The sequence below is a fragment of the Cornus florida genome, unplaced genomic scaffold (assembly GCF_030987335.1).
Source record: "Cornus florida cultivar Cherokee Brave unplaced genomic scaffold, ASM3098733v1 CherokeeBrave_3.0.0_Hap2_Chr11, whole genome shotgun sequence".
NCBI lineage: Eukaryota > Viridiplantae > Streptophyta > Magnoliopsida > Cornales > Cornaceae > Cornus > Cornus florida.
In genome coordinates, this window is record NW_026775581.1 from 118701182 (window position 1) to 118719300 (window position 18119).

The 18119-nt window shown below is 34.6% G+C and overlaps 2 protein-coding genes across 6 annotated transcripts; one reads left to right on the top strand and one right to left on the bottom strand.

The window, feature by feature from the left end:
- The first annotated feature begins 487 nt into the window (after positions 1 to 487).
- LOC132287062 (actin-7) lies at positions 488 to 4044 on the top strand. Of its 5 annotated transcripts, none has more exons than XM_059789537.1 (6): positions 488 to 637; positions 1595 to 1665; positions 1770 to 2163; positions 2253 to 2866; positions 2985 to 3072; positions 3628 to 4044. In XM_059789537.1, the coding sequence occupies exons 2-5, from the start codon at positions 1606 to 1608 to the stop codon at positions 3048 to 3050; spliced, it is 1134 nt and encodes a 377-aa protein (XP_059645520.1). In that variant the 5' UTR covers positions 488 to 637; positions 1595 to 1605; the 3' UTR covers positions 3051 to 3072; positions 3628 to 4044. The 5 variants fall into 5 exon arrangements, with proteins under 5 accessions (XP_059645520.1, XP_059645519.1, XP_059645522.1 ...); XM_059789536.1 differs by having other exon boundaries at positions 3665 to 4044; XM_059789539.1 differs by having other exon boundaries at positions 3672 to 4044.
- A 3143-nt stretch (positions 4045 to 7187) lies between these two features.
- On the bottom strand, positions 7188 to 15074 carry LOC132282781 (carbamoyl-phosphate synthase small chain, chloroplastic-like). Its single transcript, XM_059784567.1, has 10 exons — positions 14855 to 15074; positions 13935 to 14067; positions 10536 to 10624; positions 10392 to 10452; positions 10216 to 10283; positions 9962 to 10090; positions 9761 to 9870; positions 9323 to 9670; positions 8542 to 8707; positions 7188 to 7640 (listed from the first exon to the last, which is right to left on the bottom strand). Exons 1-10 carry the CDS (start codon positions 14988 to 14990, stop codon positions 7591 to 7593), a joined length of 1290 nt encoding a protein of 429 aa, XP_059640550.1. The 5' UTR covers positions 14991 to 15074; the 3' UTR covers positions 7188 to 7590.
- Between the last annotated feature and the right edge of the window lie 3045 nt (positions 15075 to 18119).

Here is an 18119-nt window from a genome sequence, read left to right on the forward strand (position 1 = left end):
AATGAACAAATAAACAACATCGTGTAAATCTAAAGGGAATGACCACACATTCTAAATTATAAGGAGAAGTTTGTCATTTACAAACATTACGAGGGACAGATCTGTAACCAAAAAGCCAAGCCAAGCCGACCATAGCTCTTTCGCCCGGCTTGGCCGGCGACTTCTATGTGTTGTTGACCTGATAAGACATTCTTGCGAGACCCGGCGCAAGCGGCCCGCATGTCGCGATCAAGCCGTCCATAGATGACGTGGCAAAACCTCAAAGTCACTTGAACCGAAAGACACAGATCCGACGGCGGAAATCGAATCCAACAGGTGGGAAAGATCGCACGTCGAACATGCCGAAAGGCTGTCAATGCCAGGTCATCCTATCTTTTCTCGTGGTCGAAATGATTCCTCTCTCTGTCTCTCTGAAATCCTCAATTTAGTCGTCATTTCATTTGCATTTCAAATCTCACTTACACAACCCTTCTATATATATCTCCATATGCTCTCTTTTGTTCTCTCATTTTGCTTTGGCTTTTACACTAAGAAAGGCGAATAGAGAGAGAAAAAGTGAGGCAGCCATCGGAGGTTGGCTTGCTCGATCTTCGATCTACTTCCAATCTTCTCGCCCCTTCCTCTCTGCAATCAAAAGGTAAGCTCTTTGATCTTCGTTTTGTTAGATTCAATTCTACTGTTCTGTGATTTTATTTGAATTTTGGATGTGAATCTGCTGATATGTGCTGACAGATCTGAAAAAAAGGATCTTGTAAGCCTTCGATTTTTGTGATTTGCCTTTAGATAGAGTAGATCGATCTTGCTAGCATCAGTTTGTGTCTTTATGATGATTTAGTTTTGCAATGGTTCATAGGTTTCTGATCTACTGTTTACAGTCAAAGTTGTAACTTATAACTCTGTTTTAACAGTTGCTGGTCGGTTAATTTGATTGTCTGATCTGGTTCCCTGATCTAATTTTTGAAATTATTTTGGTGGATGATTGAATTTTATTTATATCCAGCGCTGTTCAATGCTCCTAGATCTCTAGAAATATTTTGTTAGTAGGCTCCATTTGCATATGAGATTTAGTGATCTGTTTTATTTTTATTTGTTTTTATATATAATTTCAATTGATTTACTGAAGACGAAAAGTATATGGATTTTTTTTGGGTCTGTGTTATATATTGTCTCCATTGTTTAGTAAGGCTATTTCTAATACATTGATTCTGAAGGCTTAGAGTAGCCGTATTTGATATGTGAAATACAAGCAAAGGTTGTGAAACTTTGATATTGTGAATATGGAAAGAAAATTAGCTAAAAGTTATATATTAGAGAAACGTTCAATTGTTTTTTTTGCTGGGATGGAACTGAGTTTCATATCGAGGAAACATATTATTTCTTTAGATTAAATAATAATTACTTCAGTAACCTAATAATACATGTAATTCAATTAAAATTTGCTTCTCATTTGATCCATAAAGTTATTCCTCAGCTGGTTTTACGGATGTCAAGATGAGTGAGTTGTCACATTTCAATTTTTAGTATTATAAGGTTATGGATGAATAGAGTTTTTGGTTTTACTTAATGTTTTTCTTAATTTGTGTTTTTAATGCAGCTTTATAAACAATGGCTGATGCTGAGGATATTCAACCCCTTGTTTGTGACAATGGAACTGGAATGGTGAAGGTTAGTCAATAGACATGGTGTTATAAGTGGACTCAGTTGTTATTCTTTGTTAGCTCCACAGGATTCTAAACTTCTGTACCTTTTATCCAATGTGTTGCATGCAGGCTGGGTTTGCAGGTGATGATGCTCCCAGGGCAGTTTTCCCCAGTATTGTTGGTCGACCCCGACACACTGGTGTTATGGTTGGGATGGGTCAGAAGGATGCCTATGTGGGTGATGAAGCTCAGTCAAAAAGAGGTATCCTTACCTTGAAATATCCTATTGAACATGGAATAGTCAGCAACTGGGATGACATGGAAAAGATCTGGCATCACACTTTTTACAATGAGCTTCGTGTTGCCCCTGAAGAGCACCCTGTGCTTCTCACTGAGGCACCCCTCAATCCCAAGGCCAACAGAGAAAAGATGACTCAGATAATGTTTGAGACCTTCAATGTGCCTGCCATGTATGTCGCTATCCAAGCAGTGCTATCTCTATATGCCAGTGGGCGAACAACTGGTTGGTATCAATTATCATATTAATCTCTGATTCCATCTTCTCTCATCTTGTTTACATCATTCTGACACTTGTATATTTTCTTGCAACAGGTATTGTGCTGGATTCTGGGGACGGTGTGAGTCATACCGTGCCCATCTATGAAGGCTATGCCCTCCCCCATGCCATTCTCCGGCTGGATCTTGCTGGCCGTGATCTAACAGATGCCCTCATGAAGATCCTCACAGAGAGAGGTTACATGTTCACCACTACAGCAGAACGGGAAATTGTCCGTGACATGAAGGAAAAGCTTGCATACGTTGCCCTTGACTATGAGCAGGAGCTAGAGACTGCAAAGAGCAGCTCCTCAGTTGAAAAGAACTATGAGCTTCCTGATGGGCAAGTCATCACTATTGGAGCTGAGAGATTCCGTTGCCCGGAAGTCCTATTCCAGCCATCTTTAATTGGAATGGAAGCAGCAGGAATCCACGAGACAACCTACAACTCCATAATGAAGTGTGATGTTGATATCAGGAAGGATCTTTATGGCAACATTGTGCTCAGTGGTGGTTCAACCATGTTCCCAGGTATTGCAGACCGCATGAGCAAGGAAATTACTGCTCTTGCTCCCAGCAGCATGAAGATCAAGGTGGTGGCACCGCCCGAGAGAAAGTACAGTGTCTGGATTGGAGGATCAATCCTTGCATCCCTCAGCACCTTCCAACAAGTAATTTCTTTTATCTGTTTGCTCCTTGTATTAAAAACTATATATATACATATTTTGTACACTTTGAAGGAATGCTTTTATGTGCTTGTGTTGAAATGCTTGCTTCTTGTTGAATCAGATGTGGATTTCCAAGGGAGAATATGACGAGTCGGGTCCATCCATTGTCCACAGGAAGTGCTTCTAAGTTCTATTATTTGCTTTGATGGGTGAGTTCTCGCTTTTCCCCTTTAGTTGGCTTTTTGTGTTATATGTCATTTGAACTCGGTCTGGTTGAAGTGTTGAGGCTGGGTTATGAAGGGAGGGCATGATATGATCGTGATATATCATAGGTATTCATCTGAGGTAGTTCACATTCATATTTCTGTGCCCTGGATGCTGAAATGCAGCTGCTCTCCTTGCCTGGCATTAACTGTGGTTCAACCTTTGCTCTTTTTAGTAGGATGGATGTTTGTAGCTGGAGAGTGATTGCGATGCTTTTCATTTTATTTTTTTGGTTATTTTGATATTTGAAGGTTCTTTTTTTCCTGGGAACAATTATGTCGATATTTATTGTATGAGAAATTTTATGTTAGAGTCAGTTTGTGGTCATAAACTCTTTATGGTAAACTATATTTGATACTGGGGTTGAAAGCTACCAAGTACCTTGTGTGGATCCAAATATTCATTTATTGAGGTTTTAATTTGTTCCATTTATCCAAATTTATGTGGTTATCTTAGTTCAATTTCTAGTGTCTTATCTTTGTTTTGATCGGTATCTGAAGGTTGTAATGCCCTTTTCTTGTCAACATTTTCATGAAGGATGTAGCTGAAATAAAGCCAAATTATCTGGTGCGCCTAATTAAAGAAAGTATATGCCCCTCAGATTATGTTCAACTGAAGATGATATATGATGGCAAATCTTGCTAATTGACCCTTTTGATTTGGTTGGTTTTCAAATAATGAATTTCTTCTAGTTTGATTGAATCTTTTAGGAGCCGTGGTTAGGTATAAATGTGCCCATTCTCAGTCCTTGTTTGTTATCTCATTCTCCGATATTCTGTGCATTTCTCAACCTCAACCATAAGATTGTGAACTAGTCCTTGTATGATCGTTTCAATATTCCTAGTCACTGCAGTTTCTAAGTTGAACTTGTTTGCTTCTTGTGGAGCCATTTAAATACCTCGTGTTCTTCTGGTAAACTTACATATCTCGTCATTTCAGCTTGGATGTTAATTTGAATGCTCAAGGTAGAGTGTGACTGACGTAGTGATTAATCTAATGAAGTCCTAATTAGAAGCTAGTCTAAGTAACCATTTTACAAATTTTGAAACATTACGTGTATGAATCCGTCAAGGTCGAAGGGTTGAACCAGTCCTTCTAGGTTTCACGTTTATCTGGCTCTGATGTGAGGGATCTAAAAACTAATATAGTGAACTTGACCTATTAGCCAGAAGTTTAAATTAATGCATTGTGGGCATTAAATTAATCCTTTTTTTGGATGTCCAATTTTTAAGAGTTTGAACTTTGAACTCGTCTAATTGGTGGTCAAAAACGTTTTGAAGAATTCCTGACGTGTTGCCACTTGAATGAGACGTTCCTAGCAACTTGGGGTTCTGATTTGGAATGTTTACCCATGATTGAGGTATGATTCGATATTTAGATGTAATGAAGTGGATGCAAGTGTTGGTCCATGTTCGGAACTTCGGAATGAGTGTTCAAGTTTAAAGTACATGAGAACCCTTTCCTAACCCAACTCATTAGGTCTTCCTCCATTTAGATTGAAATGAATGGATTTATATATTCAATCATTTGAAGGGTTAAAGCATTAATTTAGAGAATAATTTAGATTTATGGTTTTTTTTTTTTTATTATTATTAGATTTATGGTTTAAAATGTGTATAAACTGATTGGAGAGCCATATATGTTTGAATTTTAATATTAAAAACCTTTCATACCCATTTCAATTTGCGCCGGTTGCAGGCGCCCAACAAACATCAAGGCGTACCACGTGGAAGAAAAAACATTCTCATTTTTGTATTGTCCAGTAGATATTTTTTTTACATGATAAGTAACTCACTCAAAAAAAAAAAAAAGTAACCCAAACCTTTTTATTTTTTATTATCTTAACCAACCTTTCACGTTTCACTCTAAAAGTAGATAATTAGTGCCTACAATTTTGACCCCTCATTTTTTTATTTACATTTACATCGATGAAGTTTTTGATATCCTGATTTATTCTCATTATTGGTTAACATACGAAAAAAATCCTGGACTTAAGAAATGTATCTAAGAAGTACGAAGAAATGATCTACGAACACTTTTTCTAGGATATTATGGTAGTGTTGAACATGTGCACATGTTGGACTCGATTAGAAGTGTAATGAAATTTGAATATTTTTATTTTTCAATTGGACACGACAAGAACACATTTTGAACTCCTTGTAGACATGATGAGGTAATTTTGTAATTATATTTTTTTTTTATAAGAAAGAGATTCAATATAATTTAACATATATTAAGAGTTAATTAAAATAATGATATAAATTTTAAGAAAACAAAAATAATAATTTGTGATGTATAATAATAATATTTACTATTTTATGATGTATTCATACTATATTTTTTAGATTTGTGTTGTATCATGTTTGGTGTTTATGATCATGTCCTACGTCTGCCTAGCTTCACACTGAATGCTGTGTCAATTTCATCAGCTTGTTTGGAAATTCAGCCAATTGTGCACCTGTATAAAACTATAGACAATTAGGAGGAGGCAGTGTAGGAATGTCATAAAACTGTACTTGTTGATGCAAGCCAAAGAATTGGAGTGGTCTCTTGTTGTGCAGTGTGAAACGATATTTATTAGCAATGTGAAGTAGAGATTGAACGTGGAATGGTGTCATTTCATTTGATAATAAATATTATTATAGTATAAAGGTGGGAAAGTAATGGTTGTATTGATGTGGGGCACATGCCCCATCATCCCCATCTTATTTTAGTAACCAAACATGCTTTAATGGCTTTGCTTAGTCCCCCACCTTGCCTCTTTAATATATTAAAAGAAATTGGGAACATTGATTGATCGGTTTTTCTTTATTTCTTTATTTTTTTTTAAAAAAAATTGTATCTTTATTAATTTACTCCCAACAAGAAACACGGTCAAGATGTAGTAATTTGGTTGTTGCCAAACGGTTTGACTTGGGAGGCCAAACTTTGGAAGGAATCTATTGATCTAATTTGTCGCAAAAGGTGATCTAACTTGCTCAGTGGACTATTATTACTAAAACTTAGGAAGGAATCAATTCATTCTAATTTGTAGCAAAAAGGTCATCCAACAGTTGGACCGTTCTTATCACTTTTGTCGATCATCAATTATTTTACCTTTCCCAAAAATATATATATATATATATATAATTATATAAAAGTAAAATTTTGCACCTCTAATGGACAACAATCACCTTCAGTTGCACAGTAATTCATTTTCTCTATTTTTGTAAGTAAAAGTACATCACAACATTTTCGTAAGATGCATCCCAATATTTTCTTATTATGCATTCCAAATATGAGTAACGTGACCATTTCTGAACCACTCATTTCAAAATGAAATAAATGGCACACTATTTCACTGGAGGTGAGTTTCACCCCATCTCCAATACGGGATCTCTAAGAAAAAGTAAATAATAATAATAATAAAAAAACATGTTGAGTTTGGGTTGCGATTTGTCCGAGTAGCTTTGGAATGGGTTTGGGATGTGTTTAGAGCAAGAAAAAAGGTGATTAGTGTGAATAAGTTACCTTTTGTTATTAAAGAAATGTCACTCACATTTTGAAATTAAAAATGGTTGGTTCCAGTAACAATATGTGAGCAGTTAGAAAGATTGCTGGAGAAGTAAAAACTTGATCAAATAATGACCGGCGACTTATATTTGCCTCCCTTTGAAGCAATCGGGAAATTCAGTGTTAGATTCGAAATGGGTGAAAATGGTGGTGCGTCACTTTCGTTGTGCTAACAGCACAGTTCGGTTGTTTATTCTGGTTCTAGAAATAAGAGGACGGTAGAGACCGATTTGGTTCACAGAGTGAGGTCAATTTTATTTTATTTTATTTTGACGTGGGAAAGGTGCAAGGCTCGAATACAGATTGAGAAAACAACCCAACCACTCAGCCAACAGGACACTTATGTTTTAAAGTTAATCACCGCAAATAATAGCTTTTCCTGTGTGAATAATTTTTTCCTTCTTGCCTTTAATAAAGTTAAATGAAAAAAATGAATTCATGTTAATAACTCCAAATTGTGGAAATATGTTCATTGATTAGATTTTCTCTTGCTTGACAAAGGGATCAGTTCAAAGTTCAACAAATGTGAACACATGAAGGAATGCTCTTTAACCATCAAGACTGTTCTTAGGAGAAACTATATTGTCCAATCGTAATACATACCTTCAAGGACTGGTTAATGTAGCAAATTAGACCAACATATATATATATATATATATTGAACCTATTTCATAGAAACTAACAAACTTGACGGATTATTACTCTTTTACAAAATTTCTTGGCATGCTTTAGCCAATGTTGACAACAAAAAGCAACTTCCACCACTGACCTCATTATGTGTTGCAGTTGCTTTGAATTTCAGTACAAGTTTCCCTCATCACCTTCTTCATCATCGTCACATTCCTACTACCAACATTGCAACTATTTCCACTGAGCCCCCATCAAACCATGTATGTTGGTGCAGATTTTTCTCATGCATTTTGTTTTTCTTGCTTCATAAGCCATATAAATTCCCCAAAAGCTGCATAATAAATACCTTGACTTAGCACTAAGGAGAATGAAAATTTTAAAAAGTTCCAGTGACCTAGTAATGAACAATCATAAAACACAATTTGAGAATCAAAATAGGATCAAATTTCTCTTGTTTGACTCATGTTAGTTAGAAGTTTCCGTACAAATATGCGAGTTCCTTCACGCATGAAGGGCCAAGAGAGAAATATATATATATATATATATATATATATACACACACACACAAACCTTTCACATAGATAAGTGCATGTATGCATATGATGGAGCTATAAAGTTACACAAGTCTGCATATTCATTATATATTAATACATGTATTTGAATTCTACAAGTAATAAGTAAAAATAAAATAAGATTTTTCAAAAAATTATAATTATAATTATAATTATTTATATAAGTAAAAGCGTAAAACAATTATAATTTAGGAGGTAGCAGAAGTAAAATTTATCCATCATCAAACCAAAGTGGTTTTGGTGGGCTTTTTTAGAATAAAAAAAATCGTTAATCTCCTAAGAATTACATCAACTTTGTATAACAGCTACATGTCATATAATAGTACTAGAAATTGTTGAGTTATTAATAGTTAAGAGTGTTTAACAAACACTGAAAGCCATCATCTTTGGCACCTAGAAAAGCTACAAGGGGTTCTCCAGCCATGAGCTTGCCTTTTTAGCTGTTCGATCATAGAAAATCATGAGATCTACATTATTTCCATTCCAATGCACAGATTCAATGCTCCCAAACATAGCTTTTAAGTTATTTCCATTTTTCGCATTTGATTTCATTATAAGACTTAAGAATACTCTAATCAGTGAGTGCATCATCTCAATAATACGAGACAGACACTTGATGGCGCATATGTATACACGTGCATGTAAAAAGAGTTCCATTACCAGAATCTGAATCATGAGGTCCTGGAGATGCTTCAGGGTGGTACTGAAGAGACACGAGTTTTAGTTGAGGAAACGCAAGACCAGCACAGCTTCCATCATTGAGATTGACATGAGTCACTTCCACACCCTCGGGAAGTGATGCAGGGTCAACAGCATAGTTATGATTCTGCCACAAAGTGAATTTTTAAATTGAAGATAGAATACAAATACAAGAATAGTTGGGCATGTCATTGAATTTCAAGAAATCAACTAAATGGTACAATCAAGATTCTACTACAAATCTATCTCAATAGCAAGTTAGAAAAAAGGAGAATCTCAAAAGAAGCATCAGATTAGTGGACAACTCTTTGTTACCCAATTATTAATGAAGCCAAACTAAAATATGCAACATATTCACAACTTGATAGAAAATTGTAGCATCATATTTGAATTTCTTCTGATTTAATTTGACACAAATTTTTCTTGGTAATTACCAGTTAACTATGTTATAATATGGGGGTATTGTTGGAAATTTAAAAAGAAAAAAATATATTGTTGAAGCAGTCTCTAAATATTGCAGGGGTTCGATTCAAGAAATACAACTGGAGAGTTTTTGGACCTCTTTTTTTTTTTTCCTGATTTCATGGAGGAGATGGTGGTGGTAGGGAGCCACCCCACCCCCCAACCAACAAACCTACCACAAACAAAACGCCATTGGTCTCTGCTTGGAAAAATCTAGGTGTTGTGCATGCATATGTGAAATCATACAATGGTATCAATAGAGTTTCTTAAGCAAACACACCTGAGCACTTATCTCAACACGGTTTTTCCTAAGGTTACGGACTGGATGATTTCCTCCATGGTGACCAAATTTCATTTTAAAGGTTTTACCACCCAATGCCTGACCAAGCAACTGATGCCCCATGCAAATTCCAAAAACAGGAACCTTTCCAATTATATCCCTGACTGTTTCAACTGCATATGGAACAGCAGATGGATCTCCCGGGCCATTGCTGAATATGACTCCATCTGGTTTCATCTTTAGAGTCTCTGACGATGGCCATGTTGAAGGGACAACAGTGATTTTACATCCATAGGATGCCAAGCGCCTCAGTATATTATGCTTGATACCGAAATCATATGCAATGACCTTTATTCAAACACAAATAAGGGTGGATGAATTCCCAGATTATGAGTATATTTCTTGTAGTTCCATAAAAATTACTATATAAATACTAACATGGAAGGTCTCTCCATCTCTCCACTTGGAATTAAAATCCCACTCTGGATCTGTATTATCACTCCAATGATAAGGGGCTTTGCAGGAGACACCACTTATTAAGTCCACACCTGTAACATTAATGCAAGCAAACCAAGGATGACTATTCTCTGCAGTGTACTAAAGTTCCAAACACCCTAAAAAGCTGGAATAAATCCTTACCAACAATGTCCCAAGTACGAGACATTTCTACAAGTTCCTCATCTGATTTAACTTTGTCTGTGCTGAGTACACCTATAAGGCTTCCATCTTGTCTCAATCTTCGGGTAATTGCACGTGTATCAACATCATCTGTTGCATAATGGAAAAGCAACAAGCCAAGGGAAGGTCAAAAAATGTTCAAAAACCAAAGTAAAAAAATACACCAACAATTTCTTTTAAGTAAAGTAGAGTCTACGATACAAAATATAACTTACATATTCCCATAATGTTCCTTTCTGCTAAATAATCACCAAGTGTTTTTGTGCTTCTCCAATTTGAAGTACTGAAAGAACATTTGTCAGAAAACTAAATATATATGTTCGCAATTCTAAAAAGGTTTAAGTGGAAAACAAGCACGTTAGTCAAGCCACATGGATAGAAGTCAACATACCTGATACTTAAACTTCTTATTACCAAACCACCGAGGAAGCACTGTCTTGATTCTTCATCATCTGACATGCAAGGCATCCTAATTCAGATTCCACATAGTTTCCAAGATAATTTGTAAAACTATGAATGAAAAATATTTACCCACCAAAATTAACACCGGTATTGCCAATATGAGGGTTTGTCATCAAGACAAACTGGCCAGCGTAACTAGGGTCTGTAAGAATCTCCTGATACCTGCAATATGACACAATAAATCATACATGATATCTGATCAGGCAAAACCAGTCAACTCATCAGGGTTTTTTTTTCGTCCTCTCTTGGTGAATGTAAACTCTCGGTGAACACAGCTGGTTGTTTTCTTCGCTTTAGTATTAATGCCTTTTCTTTCTACTGGAAGAAAGAAACAGAGTAATAAAATAATCACTAAGCTGATTTTAATTCCCACTGAACAAGTAAAGTCCCCGATCAGTTTAGTTCCCATAAATTTATGGGCAACCTAATATGACATAACTACCAAGGGCTGTGTAGCCTAGTGGTATCTCCTCACCTTCTAAAGTAGAAGGTGGAGAGTTCAAATCTCAATAGGAGCAAAGGTGAGTGAGTGTGTTTCTAGCCTTGAGAATATATATATATACACACACATGACATAACTCTACAAGATATCAGCCACCCATGGAAGGAACCATATGAAATTGCTAGGGGTTTCATGACTTGTATTGAAAATACACCTAGAGAACTGTACTGTCTAGCTAGGCTTGATTATGTTTTAGTTTTTGTTCTTCTTCTTTCTTTTTTATTTTTTTATTTTTTTTAATTTTAAGTCTAAACTTTCTATTTATATAACATAGTTGATACCCAAGTGATCACAAGCAGAATCCACAACTAGGAATATGTTTCACTTCCGTTCCACATTACAATATTAGTGACCCAGATAATCTCTTCCTACTAGTCTCCTAGTTTGTCCCTTCTATAGAGCAACAAAAGAAGATTAACTGAGAGTCTGGAACTTTATAGTGACCCCATACCTTTTTAGATTTAAAATTAACTTACATTTTTTTTAGTAGGGGAATAGATCTAACCAGATGCTGAAAATGAACAGATTATATAGGAATTCGTAAGGAAATGTTTTCTAAGTCATCTTCCCCTAATTAAAAGAAATATAATATTTTATCATATTTGAAACTAGCTCCTGGTATAACTCGACTAAAAAGCTCAGTGTGTCCTTCTGAATATTGAAGGGAGACATGGAAATAATTTTTACTGTGATGATAAAATAAGTGATCAATATTCTTCAATATTCATTTCATTTTCTAAAAGGACTAATATCTAGCAAGTGAGAACAACATAGAATCATAAAGAATTATGGTGTTTTCAGACAAAAACCAATGTGAACCAATTACGGCATAGGGCAGGTGGTTGGTTAGATACAATTAGTATTCACTTCCCCGTAGATTATCAATTGATCATCCTATTCATAGAGTAAACTTCACAAAAAGAATAGAAGCACACACATTATTTAAGTTAGTTCACTTCAGTTTCACTGGGAATTTCCCAAGTCATTCTTCCTCATATTTGTCTACAACCATGTTCGTCAATTGTTGTCACTCATGCTGTTCTTAAATGTACCTATCCAACATTTTATAGTATACATCTTATGCCTGGATATTGTCTCAAAAAGTTTATTTTCTCCTCTCCAAACTCTTCCTAGAGGGCTATAATCACCTTTCCTAGTTGTTACTTTGATAACCATATACACACACATATGTTACTAATCTTATACTCCGAATTCCATTTGAAACACTTCAAAATTTTCAATGAAACCAAAATTAAACTCATTCCACATGTTTAGCAAGGGCTTTACTAAATGAAAACACGATTTCAAATATCTCATCAAAGTGATTTTGTAAATTGTTTATTACGGCATTAACCAATATCTTATAAATATTTATAATTCCTTAATAGTTTTCATGGTCCCAGAATCATTCTAATGTCATAGGTTCACTTACGCCCAACATGGTAACAGGTGTGAGCCAAGGTTCTTGAGAAGCCCATCTCCTGCCACCAACTAGTTTCCCAAGAATTTGGCATCAACAATACATTGTTAATGTCCTGTCAAGAGCCAGTCATGTAACAATTTCAAAACTTGATGGATCATACTACGATCTGTGAAACAGAAAAAATAGTTGACATTGAGGATTTTCCTTTCATTTCTGTGTTCATGAATGACCTGCTGCACCATCTGTTCAGAATTTCATTTACAATATTTACAATATTTCTTTAACCAAGTATGATATAAAGCAAAATGTAATCGATTTTTTTATATATAATTATGACATTAAATCCATAACTAATACACTATTAACCAAATATATCATACATGTGAATGATAACCTATTGTTTTCAAGGTCCAAGTATCATTCCAAGAACTACCTTGGATATGGGTCAGCCATGGTTCATTGTAAGTCCAACTCCTACAATAAACTGGCTCTATCTAGTATTTGGCATCAATCATAGAGGCTTCATGTATTATCATCATGTCAAAAGTCAATCACATAGGATTTCAAATCTTGACGACCATAAAATGATCTGAAGCCGAATGAAATAGTTGGAGTTAAAACTTTATGGTTTCAGTAACTTGATAATAATAAAAATGACAGTGCATTTGTCTCCATCTCAACTTCCCTTATTTTCCTTGTAAAATTCATTAATGGAGTTCTCATGACTTATCCCTTACCTGCCATTGTTGCCAACTAACTAGTTCCAGTGTTAATGACGCTAAATAATTTGAAATTTATTCTTACCAATTTTTTTCTTTTTGACAAGTATTCTTACCAAAAAAATAAATAATAATATTTTGAATATCATGCATGTGGGCACTTCTCTGTAAATGATTAACAAATCAAACACTTGTTTACACGACCCATGCATCTGCATGCCCTCAATAGCAGCTTTGGCACTTAATACACAGGGCTTTTATTTTTTAGTCAATATGTGCAATGAACGCATGCAATATGCAAAAAAAATTATATGGTAATCCTAGATATTTAACCACTCCATTTATAATTTGATCGCTTATGATGCATTAATGCCCAGAGATACAAGTTCTATTTTCTTGCGATAAGGCCAAAAATTTTCACTTTAATTATGTTCATGTCTCCATCTATGTGCAATACATGACTTAGCCACACAGATGGTACCATAACTTATTTCAGATCAAAACATAACCACAAATGACTGCTAGATTATAGAGGCAATTTTCTGGAGGGATCCCAATGTATTAATTATATATTCAGAACAAAATATGCCAAGTTCGTCTAAAGATTCCAATTAACACTGCAAGTCAATGGAAGAATACTCTATGGACAATTTTGAATCCAAAGTAATCAAATAAGCAGAGCATCAAACACTCAAACAATGAGAATGGCATTATACCAGCTCCGCCCTTTATTTGGTGTTACATGAGACTAGAGCACACCATTATGATATGAAGAGAAGAATTTAAGTTCACAAATTACACATATGAAAGAAACTAAAATCATCTCACCCCGTTAAAGATGTATTGAAAACCAATTCACCAATTTGGGTTCCTGAAGCACCAAATGACTTCGCCCTCCAAATAGAACCATCTTCCAGGACAAGTCTGGCATCTGCTACCTTCCAAGGTCTTTCTCCCAAGCCTAAGAATTATCCAGAAAATTTTGCATTGCACTCAAAGATATAGAGAGCGCCAAGGAGATCAACAAGTACTGCTATTTCTAGAGAATTAATTGACAGCAAGAAGTTTAAAAACAAAAAATTGCAAAAAAGAACATGTATTTGCAAGGAGAAGCAAACATTGCACTACCCATATCTTATAAGAAAAGTAAAGAGACAAAACCAAGAAGTAATGAACAACTAAACTAGTTTCCTCTGAAAGGGAGTGGCATAAAGCTGATGATTAAGGATGCAATTTCCATGCACAGCATGCCCAAGCTAATTTGGGGTGGAGGCCCTATTTCAGTTCTTCAAGAAACCCTAATTATAATCAATTATTATCAACTGTCCAAAAGAACGGAGAGAAGGCTATATAGCTGAAATATGCTCTGCTGGACCAAGTCACCTAAGTTTTGTGAACTTGAGACATACAATAGAGCCAAGGAAATGTGACTCCCATTAATCTGATTCCAGTGGCAGATGAATTTAGTTTTCATCCACAAGCAATAATATACAGATTAAAAATTCCTAATCTGATCTACATAAATCTTAACTATAAATACACACACAAGAACGAAAAATAACCAAGTAGAATTATAAGTAAGCATTTTTACTGAAAAAAAATTATGGAGAAGAAATGAATATTCCATCAAACTATTGCACAAATATAAGCCCACATTCATAAAAATTAACAAATGTATACATACGTTCGTTTACAGGCATAATATATACACACTTATATAAGAGAGAGTGAAAGAGGTGGTGTGTTACCAAGGGCAGCACCGTCCATGTAGAGAGAAGCAGAGGAGCATCTGACAGTGGAAACCCTAAATTTGGGAGATTTGGAAGCGTAGCCAATTGATAATGGATGACTTCTCACAGCACAATCCATGGCTTGGGTCGCCATCTTCTCTTCACACTGTATCCCCCTCTCACTCTCTCAACTCGGCTTCTGGCGGTTTGGTTTGGTTTATGAGACCCAGGGCTTAACTTTTATGGTACAATTATACATGAATATATATATATATATATATATATAGTTGACACACACCAGCTAGGAATGTTAATAATCTTTTTTTTGGGTAAATAGAATGTTAATAATCTTGATTGTTCTAATAATAAGGTAAAGACCACTGACCTTTTCTGAGCTTTATGAAATTACAGTGACCGAAAAAATTGTAGTACAACATAAAAAGATGGAATTACTACAATTATATTCTGATTGTTTTAATAATAAAAAGAACGAAGAAATCTGGTATTGCATAATGAAATACTTTTTTTTTTTAGTTGAATTAATACATGTATAATAAACACTCAACTCATAGAATGTGATAAACAGAACCAATTGGATTTTATTTTTTACCTATTTTATATTATTATTAGTTATTTTATTATTTTTCTTTTGGTGATGTTAGCTAATTAGAATGAATCTATATATATATATATATATATATATATATATATATTATTAATCTTGACTCATATGACACCATATTTCAGCAACCATGTTGTTGGTTATGTAGATAGGAAAAGGATTGCATATCAACGAGTCTGAGTCTATTTGGATTCAGTTTATTTGATTGTGGGCTCAGCTCGGGATTGTAATGAGTTTAAATCCAGCTCGTCATTATTTTAAAAAATTTGCGTTCGGCCGGGTTCTAGTTGTTTGGTAGCAAAAGTCATCCGGACTCAATTTAAACTCATGTTCAAGATCGTTTGACTTGTTTATGAACATAAACGAGCCTATATATATTTATGAAAACATATTCTTACGTCGGTGAACCATACAAGTTTATAGTTGAGTTGCCTTTTTCATACAAGTTGGCTTCCTGGTTTTGTAGTTTGTTAAAGCTTTGGGAAAAGAAGAGGATGGAGATGATTTATTGAGTTTGTTTGTGTATTTATGCTGGCACATTTGGAATTGAAAGTTGTATTTATGAACGTGCATATACGAGTTTATGTACGAGTTGAGCCCAATATTATCCAAGATCGATATATTTACTAAACAAGTCTACAATTTTAACTTAAGTTCAACTTGTTTGTTTAATGAATGAGTCCAAATTAAACTTTAAATGAGAACTTGGTTCATTTGCAAAGCTATTTAGGAACTTAGGTACTGTTTACTGATCAGGTAATGATTTTTTTAATTTATTTTTGGATGCAACTTAATTGTGCGTGCATATTTTCTAACTGATATATAATGTGTGTTGTCAAGAGGCATGAAGTGCACATGCAAACTGCACTCAAAACTGCCAAAATGAGTGTCACTTAAAAGTGCATATATCATATAACCCAAAAGGTTGCCTTAGTTCATATTATTTATTATTTATTATAATAATAATTATTATTATTTATTTTATTTATCTATTTATTTGCAAAGTTCATTTTATTAACTTTTCAAATGCACTTTACATCACTAATGGCCAGTTTGGTGTGGCTGAATGAAATAAAGTGAGAATAGAATGAATCAAAAAATGGAATGGGAATGGAATGTCCATTCTCATTCTCATTCCCATTCCCATGCTTGGTTGCACAGAAAAATATCATATTTTTGTAAAATATACACACACACATATATATGTATGTATATATATATGTGTGTAGCCGACGTTTCATTAAATTTTTTTTTTATTCATTTATTTATTTAATTTTTTTTTAAAGTGGGAATGGAATGGTTATTCATTTAGTTGGAAAGTGGAATGAATTAGTGGGAATCACCATTCTTTGAGAATGGACAAGAATTACCATTCTAACTTTAAAGTTACTTACCAAACTAAAGAATGGAAACAAAAGCATTCCATTCCCACTTCATTTGATTCCATTCACTCACACTAAATATGGCCTAAAGGTTAAAAAAAATAAAAAAACTTATGCAATCTCCAATTTTATTCAAATGTAAGTACAACTTAACTTAAAAGGTAACCAATGAAGCAAATTCCATCCTATCACAATCCGAAATAAACTATTTTTCATTATTAAACACACGAAGAACTTGCAAACATCACTAATTTGGTTATTGCTACCAATGCACCCAAGGGTAGCACTTCGCTATATATGAATATGATGGAACCTCCTTTTCAATTATAAATATTTTGCCACCAGGTCCAACACCACGATTCAGTCCACGTGCTCCAGTACCTCCACCCCATTCCACTAGCTCCGGCTACATTTTTGTCTTGGATTACTATAGGTAGAGATGAGGTTCTCACTTCCCACCATCCAAAGAATAGACACATATTTCTTTGACAAGTACAATAAAAGTTTCCCATAATTATCCTTCAATCCAACTATTCTTACCATTGCTCTCTTGCCACGCCAACATGGCTTATTGGAGAGGATGAAAAATTATGCCTTATTGTCACTTGTATTACTATGAGTAGAAGCAGAAGATCTTTATAAGTATAGAAAAGCATAAAATTTTACAGGATATGAATGGGCATAACCCTGCTAAAGAAAAAGATAAAGGTCAAAAAACAAGAAACAGCCCAGCCCAGCCCAAATTAAATGCACAAAAAATAGGCCATGCCTAACAATAAACACCCGAAGAACAAGGAAAAAACAAAAGGCACAAGGACAAACAGTAACACTACAGAAACACCTGAAGGTATGGCGGGAGGAATCAATAGAGCTCCAGGGTACTAGGTATACAATCCCAACCATGAATATGCCACAAATTCTTCAAAGTTCAATTCTCTACATTGAAAAACATAAAAATTTAATTCAAATAGGTCAGTGAAAACGTGAAACTGAAGAAAATTGAAGAGAATATTGTTGGGATTTATATGCCCTGACATAGCAAATTCCTGTTTGGATTAAAGTGACACATGTTCCTAACGTTTTTGAAATATTTATGTTTTGTACAATTGATGAATTCAATGTATTATGTTTCGATTCATTATAGAATTGATAGTATCCTCTTGATTATAAGAGATATTTATATATGTATGTGATGGCGATCAATACATGAATATAAATAGTAATCATAAATTGTTCATAGTAGGTAATTATGGATGGAATCATAATTAGTTAAGACTTG